The sequence below is a fragment of the Anolis carolinensis genome, chromosome 2, assembly GCF_035594765.1.
Source record: "Anolis carolinensis isolate JA03-04 chromosome 2, rAnoCar3.1.pri, whole genome shotgun sequence".
NCBI classification, from domain to species: Eukaryota; Metazoa; Chordata; class Lepidosauria; order Squamata; family Dactyloidae; genus Anolis; species Anolis carolinensis.
Genome location: NC_085842.1, coordinates 217,948,123 through 217,958,782, shown reverse-complemented (window position 1 = coordinate 217,958,782; position 10,660 = coordinate 217,948,123). Strand labels below are relative to the sequence as shown.

Genomic DNA, 10,660 nt, shown 5'->3' with positions numbered 1-10,660 from the left:
TGCTCACTCTGCTCCCCGGATTCGAACCTGCAACCTATCAGTCCACAAGTACAGCAGCTCAGCACTTTAACATGCTGCGCCACTGGGGGCTCCCGAATCTATGAATAAGGAGGTTGTATTACAGTTACTTGGGCGGCAGACCACTTTACATGACCATCTGGTGTAACATACTAGTCACATCTTGATACAAAACACAGTTACCATGTGCCACAAATAGGCATGGATTCCATGGAATCTTTTTGAAAGGTTTTTATTTACAGTGCTAAACAATATATATATTTATATTTCTCATCCTCATAATGTCTGTGGCATAGAAAATACTGTTGATGGGCCTGCTTTAATTTACAAAGAAAACAACAACAACAACTGAAGAACCCAAAGGGAACAAGGGAGAAATCAAAATTTGGTCCCTAATTTTTAAAAAAGCAAACACTCAAAATGAAGAAACACACTGAATCATGTATTACTTTACACATTAAAAACAAGCTTTGCTTTCTGGAAGAAAAAAAGTTCACCAGATCCAGCTTGCTGCCTGTCATGTAAATTTGTACAAAATGTATTAGTCAAAAACTCTCTCAATATGTTTTATCTAAATTGTATTGTCTTCTTTTTTTTTTGTTTTTAGCCTTTTCCCCAGCAATGGAAAGGGAGCCAGGCACAGGATGGGAACACATCCCTACAAGATTCCCTGCCCTTCAACGCCTGTAAAATCCAGACTTGATTTAGCTCCTTTCAGCACCATAAAACTTCCACATGGTCGTGGAATTCTGTAAGGAGCCAAAGAAGGAAAGGAAGACGTTTGCCCAGGACAGGGAGCACTTTGCAGCAGAGGTGTTCGGAAGCAGAGGCATGTGAGGATTTGCATTAGGCAGCAACTGAGAAAAGGTGCCTGGGAAGAGGAAGCCACCTTCCAGGGCCTGGGGCTACAGGGAGAGGGACGCAGGAAGGGTCCGCAGCTTGGAGATTGTGAGACAAGGGAAAGGGGAGAAAGGGAGCACTGTAACATGGAAGAGATTGTGGAGCTAGGGAAGAGCGCTCTTCAGCTTTGTCTATCCTTGCCAGAAAGCACATCGAGCCCCTCCTGTTCCTCATCTGCAGCTATAACACGTAGGTGGGTGCCTGCACAGGTGGAGGAATGAAGGTGAGTGAACAGATGGGCAACGGAGAAGAGGATGTGTGTGCAGATGGGGCGGTATCAAGCTGAGGCGCCATTTTCTGTTTTCTTTCTCTTTGGGTCCACTTCATCCTGAATGGGGTAAAGACGGACACACTTGGTTAGCTACTCCTCAGCACAAGCAAAGGTGTCCATATGCTATGTTTGTTAAAGAAAATTACAGATGGAAAGAACCCGATTCATTTCTTGAAACAAACAGATGGGCAGGATTCACAGATATTTGTAAACCCGCACATTCCTCTTTGAAGGGCAGGTGTTCTGAAACACAAAACAGTAAAATTATACCATCAACCAGTTTTTTCCACCCTGCAGGTGGAATAAGATAAAATAAGACTATTGAGAAAAGGGGGGGTCTTGTTGCACTTTTATAAATTTATGATGTTGGTAAAGATTTCATGGAAAGGATTTAGAATTAAATTCCAGTGATTTTAAAGCAGAATGCTATTTTAGGCCCCTTCTACACAGCCATATAATACAGTTCAAAGCAGATAGTGGATTTTATAGGGCAATGTAGAAGGGGCCTTAGTTTCTTAGGGCTCAACCAGAAAATGCAATAAAGGCATGTCCAAATCACATCCTTTTTGTCCTCCCTTTCTCTTTCTCTTTCTCTTTCTCTCTCTCTCTTTCTCTCTCTTTCTCTCTCTCTCTCTCTCTCTCTCTCTCTCTCTCTCTCACACACACACACACACACACACACACACACACACACACACACAAGTAGGGAATGAACACCCTATTTCTATGAGTACTGTGTTTTCCTGCTCAGGAAATGCAATATATCTAATGCATGTGAGTTTTCCGGGCTGCATGGCCATGTTCCAGAAGCATTATCTCCTAAGGTTTTACCCGCATCTATGGCAGGCATCCTTAAGCAATTGTGAGGTCTGTTGGGGTTTATATATTTGTGGAATATCCAGGGTGGGACTTGTCTGTCTGAGGCAAGTGTGAATGTTGCAATTGGCCACCTTGACTAACACTGAATAGCCTTGTAGCTTCTGAGCCTGGCTGCTTCCTGACTGGGGAATCCTTTGTTGGGAGGTATTAGCTGGGCCTTATTGTTTCCTGTCTGGAATTACCCTGTTTTCTGACTGTTGTTCTTTATTTACTGTCCTGATTTTAGAAGACAGACAAGAGTTCCTTCTTGCCTAGTTTCCAACAGACCTCACAATCTCTAAGGATGCCTGCCTGCCATTGTTGTGGGCAAAACGTCAGGAGAGAACGCTTCTGGAACATGGCCATACAGCCCGGAAAACTCACAGCAACCCAGTGATTCTGGCCATGAAAGCCTACGACACAACTGGGAAACATTCCTGTGAGTTTGGAAATGGAGAAACAGGATGGTGAGGAGACAGAAGCAACTGGGGCATGAAAGCCTTTGACAACATATCTAATGCGTGTTTTATTATTTTTAGCAAAGGCATTTGAATCCTTACAACAGGTCCTCTACCAAGTCTTTAAATGGACTTTAAGCAACTAGCCTTTCAGTGGTCACTAGTTGGACTGCAACTCCCATCAGCAGTAGGCAGCAATAAAGACGTGTGAAGAGTTATAGTCCAGCAAAATCTGGAGTGGAACACATTGCTCCCTGCTTTACAATGCATTTGGTCTTGGGCTTCAATTGAAACTGGCCATACTAAAAATATGGCCTCACTTTGAAGGACTCTGATGATCTCCACCCCTGTGCTAGGCATGATTTCACACAAGGAATCTCAGTTTCAAGTAAGAATCCCACCACGAATCTCAGAAATGATTTACAAATATTGAGCGTAAGTCCATATAGGTTTAACCTAACCAATTTAAAAATAAGGGAGCCCAGAACTGTTTGAATATTGAACTCTAAACGGCTTTCCTATATTGAAAGTTTTTGATCAGAGGTTGATGGCTCTGGGTAAGACTGCATGACCCTTAGGAATCCTTCCGACTTTATAATAAATCTATAATTCCATAATTCAAATACTAATACTACAAAATAGGTATTGCTATGGTAACTCATCATACCCAGTTTGCTTATGAAAAGACAAAGGGACCTGTTGTGACTAGTACACAGTCCCCGGCAGAACAGAACCCAACCCCCTGTATGCTATTCTTAACACTGTTTTGACTCACCTCTTCCTGCTTTTTCTCTGCAGATCGTTTTATGGCATGTGAGTCTGGTTCCTGTTCATTCTCTTCATCTTGGATTTAAAAGATGACAGAGTGTGGGAGTCAGGGGAAGAGAGAGGAATGTTAAATCATAGTCATGAAGTTCAGTGATGCATTTGCTGAACAGCTGTGTGTACAGCTCACAAGCAGCACAGGCCACTCATTCTCACCTTCTTCATCTTCGTCTTCATCATCCTCTGGATTTGCATCTTCATCGTCCTCTTCTTCCTCGGCTCCATTTTCATCCTCCTGCATAAGGTAAACCCAGAGGGGAATAGCATCTGCTAGCCAGTATCTTCAACAATTACCCTCATAATCAGCAATTCACAATTCGCCAGTCCCTCCTTTGTATTGCCCTATGAAACTCGTATTATATTCTGTACATTTTTAAACCCATACTCCCAACCAAGACTATCTGTTTTGTAGAAATATGCTAGGTGCATTGTCTGATCTGCCCTGCATAACATTACCTGAGTATAAAACACAGAAGCCCTGCTGAGGACTCCTTCTGACCAATGCTATGTTTTCTTTGTATGGAAGGAGTTACAGGCGTGTATGGGTAAGAGGGTGATCCAGAGCTGCCCTCTCTGAGCCAAAGGTCCTGGTATGCTCATGCAGATCAGCAACTGGCTTTTGGTTTGTCTGTGGGGCTTTAGGGGAAAACAGGGACGGCACTTTGGGAAAGATACTTTTAATCTCTTTCCCCAATTTAATGTATTTATTTATTTATTTATTTGCAGTATTTATATTCTGCCCTTCTCACCCCAAAGGGGCCTCTGAGTGGATCACAGAACATATATAAGCGGCAAACAGTCAATGCTGTTTATACACTGACAAGACAGACAATTGTACATCGATAGAGGTATATTTAGGCTTTTCCCATCTTCGGCATCTTGAAGGCTTTGGCCACCAGGAGGGGGTGCTGTCGCTCCATCTCCTTGCCGAAGAGCTTTGTTTGTAAACTTCCTCGAATCACTGGCATTTTTCTGGCATTTCCTTAAGGGTGCCTTAAAATACCTCCCTGCTTTTAAGTAGTACCTATTTATCTACTCACATTTTGTTCTCGAACTGCTAGGTAGGAAAAAGCTGTGCTAAAGGCATGAAGCTCATCCTGACCCAAACTTCAAACTGTCAACCTTTTAACTGACAAGATTTACTGCAGCTGTGCTAAAGGATGTAGGAGTCGGTCGTGCTACTTGGAAACACAAGCAGCTATAGAGTGCTGATTGGCTGGATGCCTATGACATCATGATGCCCCTTGTCCCACCCAGACCAGCTTTTCAGCTTAAATATATCAGACATCAAAGTCATTTCCCTTATGGCAATATAGGTTGAGTACCCCTTGTCCAGAATGCTCGGTACCAAAAGTGTTTTTGGACTTTTTTTTAGATTTCATATACAAACTACTGAGACATCTTGGAAATGGGACCCAAGTCTAAACACCAATTTCATTTATGTTTCATATACACTGTATACACATAGCCCGATGGTAGATTTATAAACAAGATTTTTAATAACTGCTTGCATGAGACAAAGTTGGTTTATACTGAACAATCAAAAAGCAACAATGTCACTGTTGCAGTTACCCATGTGGACAATTCTGGATTTTGAAGTACTCTGGATTTCAGAATTATGGATGCTCAAACTTACAAGAAATCATTTAAAGAAATAAAATAGTGGCCACAATGTAGTTGGAAGAGTGAAAGCAGAGCAAAGGGATGGAAATCTAAACACATCATCCACAGCTTTAGGTTTCATTCCAACCCTGCCTTCTTATTCCTGTCCTTCTCCTCCAAGTACACGTCAATTTACCTCTACTATCTCCTTCTTCTCTTTACGGGCAGACTTTTCCTCATGCTTCTCCTTCTTTTCTTTCAGATCCTGAATAGTGGGACGAAAAACAGATTAATATACCATTGTGGGGGCTGAAAGAGGAACGAATAAGTATAAGAAAATACAAAGACAGCATAAAAAAACAGATGTACAATAAGAGGTGACTCAGTCTTCCATTCAGGGAACTGATAGCGAAATGTAAAAACAACATGGTAAAAATGACACAAAAGGGATCACTGCTTTTACTGTTGGCTTTGTAGCAGTTGTTTCTTTTTGAAACACACACACAAAATATCACAGATGAAGAGTCTGTCTTTTCGACATTTTGTGACAATTACAGGAATCCAGACAAAGACATCAAAGCCTCAGTGGTGTGAAAGACTAACTAAAGACATGCCGACATCCAGTAGCTGTGGCATGATTTCCTTTTAGACCAAGACGGAAGCTGAGATCTCACATCATGCTGGCAGAACATACGGCTCCACCTGTCTACTTCCAGAAGGCAGGCTGTGGAGGTTACTTTGTCTACTGGGTGCAGCTAAATCCCTACAGTCACCGACTGGCTGTGGCAATCTGCCTAGGCCTAAGGCAGCAGTGACCTCAGTCTAAACCTGACATGAGCAAACTTCAACCCTCCAGTGTTTTGGACTTCAATTCCCACAATTCCTGACAATCTACCAGTTGCCCATACCTAGTCTAAACACACCCCTGTCCCCTATCAGCGCCTAGGGAGACAGAGCTGTTCCTGGCAGCCTCCTTGCTGACAGCCAGTGGGGTGGGCAATACCAGCCACCTTCCTCTGCAAGGACCAAGAAAGCACCTGTATGCAGGCATAACCCTGTTATCTCCCGATGTGTTGCCAACAGGATATCAGCCTGAGATCCAACCTGTCCTGCACCACAATCCACCTGTCCACTACTGTTGCACCTGTTCATTTAACTAGGATTTGCCTGAATGAATTTCACAGAGGACTACTCCGTGGAGTTAGTACTTCGTCTCCTCATTTATTATCCACACAATGGAGAAGAGGTAGGAAACATGGGAATGGGATATTGGAATGGGCAATGTTATGTTACAGTTTGAACCAACTGAGGGAAGTTGCAGACTAGATCAAGTTACCTCTTGGCACATATTGACAGTACAGACAACCCTTGATTCGATGATATGAGAGAAAAACCTGTGTAAATAAGATGGGCCTTATGTACACTGTGGTGGGCAAAGTGCAGCTCACAGACCGAATGCTAACCTCCAGGACCATTTTTGTGGCCCCAAGAGAATCCAGAAAAAATGAAAAAAAAAACCCAATGGTTTTTCTCCCCATTTCCAACAAAGAGCATTTTCTCAATGTTTGCAAACCAGCTGTGCCCCCTGGAAGTCAAACATTTTTTGCAAACCCCCCTCCAAAAAAAATGCTTTCAGGAGAGAGGGTGTCATCTTTCACCACATTTTGGACTCACTCTGGGCCAATCTAAGATAGTCTCTTTTTGAAACAAGAAGTTACCTATTGTAAAAAAAAAAAAAAAAGGTCAACCTTGGGTCTAAAATGGCCCAGGAAGCCATCCTCTACAGGGCATTTAGAAGCAACATCATTGTTATAATTTTGCAGCTGCCATGGGAGAATGTAGCTCTCCATGGCCTCCTGGTGAGGCTACTGTGGCCCCTTGCCCTCCACTCATCGCCCACTTATGAAAATGACAGGGGAGCTTATTTAATAATGACTATTTCATTACTCTGTAAAGACCCAATACCTCATCATTTTCCACTAGAGGGCATTGTGTATTTTTTCTGCTTTAAGCAGCTCTGGAAGCCAGCTTGCCGGGAGGGAGATTGAAACACTGGCCTAGATATACAGCCTCATTTCACTTGGACTGATCGTTTTCGGTGTCCCACTTGCGTCTGAATTCCTACCGGTGCTTATTCTCTGCACTGAACCTTATTCTACTCAGAGAGGAGGGTCTTCAAGAAGCAGAAACATTTCTTCAGTCGGATTGCCTTCCTCAGTCTTTCCAAAGCAATGAATCATAACCGAAGCGGTTCTGGATCCTTTCAAGTCAGTCTTCCAGATCTCCTCCCTTCGTCCAGGAACTTCAGAGGAATGTGGAAGAATGGTTCACTATGATAGTTAGGTAAAGGTTTTCCCCTGACATTAAGTCTATTCATATACAACTCTGGGGCTTGGTGCTCATCTCCATTTCTAAACTGAAGAATCAGCGTTATATGTAGACACCCCCCAAGGTCATGTCTCTGGCATGACTGCATGGAGCGCTGTTAGCTTCCCACTGAAGAGGTACCTATTGATCTACTCACATTTACATGTTTTCGAACTGCTAGGTTGGCAGAAGCTGGGGCTTATAAGCGGGAGCTTACTCCGCTCCCTGGATTCAAACCTCTGAGACCTTTCGGTCAGCAAGTTCAGCAGCTCAGCGGTTTTATCCGCTGTGCCACTGGGGGCTCGCTATGATCCTAATCCTAAAACTGTCCAGAATTGGTGTGGGATGCACAACCTAAAATGGACTCACTCATTTAAGGATGTAACAGAAGACTGGAATGTGTGTGTGTGTGGGGGGGGGGGGGTATTTAGAGATTTCCCTTAAAGCAAGCAGGTCCTGTCTTTGAGAACTGCACACAGGATTTGCCCTGTGTATATGTGTGTATGTGTGTGAGGAGGGGATGGGACTGCTTCCTGCAAGCTGCCCTTCTTTGTTTGGGTTGCTCGCTCAAATATCCAGTGAAGTCAGTGCAAGGCCAAGTGTCCTGCAGCACCTGACCTTTATCCCCGTGTCCCCGGCTGCCCTCAGGGAGGGTTTCACTAATGATTTCCCTTGTTGTCCTGCAGAGAGGCGCACATTGTGCAAGAGCAGAGCCCTGAAAAGGGGGGGGGGAGAGAATAGCTGTCTCCTCCAGCTCTTCTCCAAAGCCTCCCTTCCCCCAGACAGCCTCTGTTGTGGACCCCAGAATTAAAACGGGGTTCACTGTGCTCCCTCAGTATCTGCAGTAGCCCAGGAAAGAGACCCTGAGATAGGAACCCCTGACCATGCCCCAGTTGCTTCTGTCTCCTCACCACCCTGTTTCTCCATTTCCAAACTCCCAGGAACATTTCCCAGTTGTGTTGTCAAAGGCTTTCATGGCTGGAATCATTAGGTTTGCTGTGAGTTTTCGGGCTGTATGGCTATGTTTGAGAAGCATTATCTCCTGATGTCTGAATTCAGAATGTTGTTCTTTATATTTACTGTCCTGATTTTAGAGTTTTTTAAATATTGGTAGCCAAATTTTGTTCACTTACATGGCTTCCTCCTTTCTGTTGTAATTGTCCACATGCTTTTGGATTTCAGAGCACTTGATGAACCAACCCTGGACACAGCATATTGTTTGAGAACACAGAAATGCTGGCCCATTCTAGCAACCACTGTGTCTGACTACACAGAGAAGTCATTGAAATCCACAAGCATGTGGACAGTTCACAACAGAAAGGAGGAAACCATGAAAATGAATGGTTCTCAACCTGTGGGCCCCCAGATGTTTTGGCCTTCAACTACCAGAAATCCCAACAAATGGTAAACTGGCTGTTAAGTAAATAAAGAGCAAATTCCAACAAACAGGAATTCCAGACAGGAAACAATTAGGGCCAGCTAACACCTCCCAACGAAAGACTTCTCCAGGCACGAAGCAGCCAGGCTTTGAAGCTGCAATGCTATTCAATGCTAATCAAGGTGGCCAATTACACCATTCACACTTGCCTCAAGCAAACAAAAGTTGTTTCTCCCACCCTGGACCTTCCACAGATAAACCCCACTTGCCTAGTTTCCAATATACCTCACAGCCTCAGAGGGTGCCTGCCATAGATGTGGGCGAAACATGAGGAGAGAATGCTTCTGGAACATGGCCATACAGACTGGAAAAGTCATAGCAACCCAGAGCCCTTCCATACGGCCTTACAACCTAGAATAGGTAAAGGTAATGGTTTCCCCTGATGTTAAGTCCAGTCGTAACCGACTCTGGGGGTTGGTGCTTATCTCCATTTCTAAGCCGAAGAGCCGGCGTTGTCAGTAGACACCTCCAAGGTCATGTGGCTGGCATGACTGCATGGAGCGCTGTTACCTTCCCGCCGGAGCGGTACCTATTGATCTATTCACACTGGCATGTTTTCGAACTGCTAGGTTGGCAGAAGCTGGAGCTAACAGCGGGAACTCACTCCGCTCCTGGGATTTGAACCTGCAACCTTTCGGTCTCCAAGTTCAGCAGCTCAGTGCTTTAACACACTTCGCCACCGGGGCTCCTATAACCTAGAATATCAAGGGAGAGGTTGTGGGTTATTCTCCCTTGATATTCTAGGTTATAGAATATCAAAGGAGAATAATCCACAACATCTGCTTTGAGCTGGGTCTGAGTCCACACTGCCATATATCCCAATTCAAAGCAGATGGTGTGGGGTTTTATTCAGCTGTGTGAAAGGAGCCCTAGTTTCCCAGTTGGTTTTCCTTCCTGAAGCACTTGATGAAGCCCACTCCGCGAGTTTAGAATGTCTAGAGGGGAGGGGGGGGGCGTCTTTAACCCTGGAGTGACCTTGCCTTGAAAGTAAGGCAGCCTTCTCAGGGAACCTGGGCAACAGTTCCCGCTGAGAGGCTTCCGAAGGCGCTTGGGTCTGAGTTTCAGGGAGAAAAGGGCGCGTTCGTCAGGGGCGGCCTTTGTGCGAGGAAAGGAGCCCCGTTGCGCCCCGCAGGTGCCTCGCTCCCGCTCCCACGCTCCCCGCCCACGCCCGCGCGGGCCTTTATGGGGCGCACGCGGGGCCCAGGGCCACCAAGCCGAAGGGGAGATAAAAAGAAAGAAAAAGGGTGCGCGCGCAGCCACTTCTGTGTGTGTGTGTGTGTGTGCGCGCGCCCGCCCCCATCCTCATTCCCCTCAAGCGAAAGGGGGGCCTTTCTCCCGCCTTCTCCCCATTCTTCGTCTATTCTATCCTTGTCCGGCGGCTCACCTTGGCGGCCCCGAGCTCCACCGGAGCCTCCTCGGCGGGCTTCTCCGACATCCTTAGGCGCAGAGGGAGGAGAGGGAGACAGCGGCTGAGAGAGAGAGAGGGAGGGAGGAAGGAAGGAAAGGAGGAAGGGGCGCGCGCACGCTCGTCAGTGAGGAAAGGGAGGGGGCGGCACTACCAAGCAAGCAGGCAGGCAGGCGCGCGCCGAGGCTCCCTCTCTCGCGCGCCAATGTCGCGCGGCGCCGACGCTGTTTTCTCCCGGGCGGGGGAAAAAAAGGCTCTGTCGGGAGGGGAGAAGAGAGAAAGGGGGATTTATAGATTTATAGGGAAGGGCGGGGCCTGAGCCGAAGGAGGGAGGCAAGAAGAGGAGGAAGGCGGGAGCGCGACTAGGGCCTTTAGGAACCGCAAATCCGCGAGGCGGGGGAAGGGACCCCGTATCCGCGCCCTCAGCCGCTCTTTGCGCGTCCGTCCCCTTTGTCCGCCCGCGCCTTTGTCCTTTTCCCCTCCTACACGCCACCTCTCTCTCTCTTTCTCCCCCCCCC

The 10,660-nt window shown here is 46.1% G+C and overlaps 1 protein-coding gene across 1 annotated transcript; it reads right to left on the bottom strand.

Annotated features, from left to right (window-relative positions):
• Positions 1 to 234: 234 nt before the first annotated feature.
• On the bottom strand, positions 235 to 10,396 carry ptms (parathymosin). Its single transcript, XM_008120237.2, has 5 exons — positions 10,122 to 10,396; positions 5,129 to 5,197; positions 3,487 to 3,565; positions 3,281 to 3,348; positions 235 to 1,246 (listed from the first exon to the last, which is right to left on the bottom strand). Exons 1-5 carry the CDS (start codon positions 10,170 to 10,172, stop codon positions 1,196 to 1,198), a joined length of 318 nt encoding a protein of 105 aa, XP_008118444.1. The 5' UTR covers positions 10,173 to 10,396; the 3' UTR covers positions 235 to 1,195.
• Positions 10,397 to 10,660: the final 264 nt, after the last annotated feature.

Coding starts and splice junctions, on each gene's coding strand:
- ptms (XM_008120237.2), bottom strand. CDS start 10,172: ATGTCGGAGAAGCCCGCCGAGGAGGCTCCGGTGGAGCTCGGGGCCGCC. Junction 3,349..3,486: donor TGAAGACGAAGATGAAGAAG/GTGAGAATGAGT, acceptor TTTAAATCCAAG/ATGAAGAGAATGAACAGGAA. Junction 1,247..3,280: donor CAGAGAAAAAGCAGGAAGAG/GTGAGTCAAAAC, acceptor TACCCCATTCAG/GATGAAGTGGACCCAAAGAG.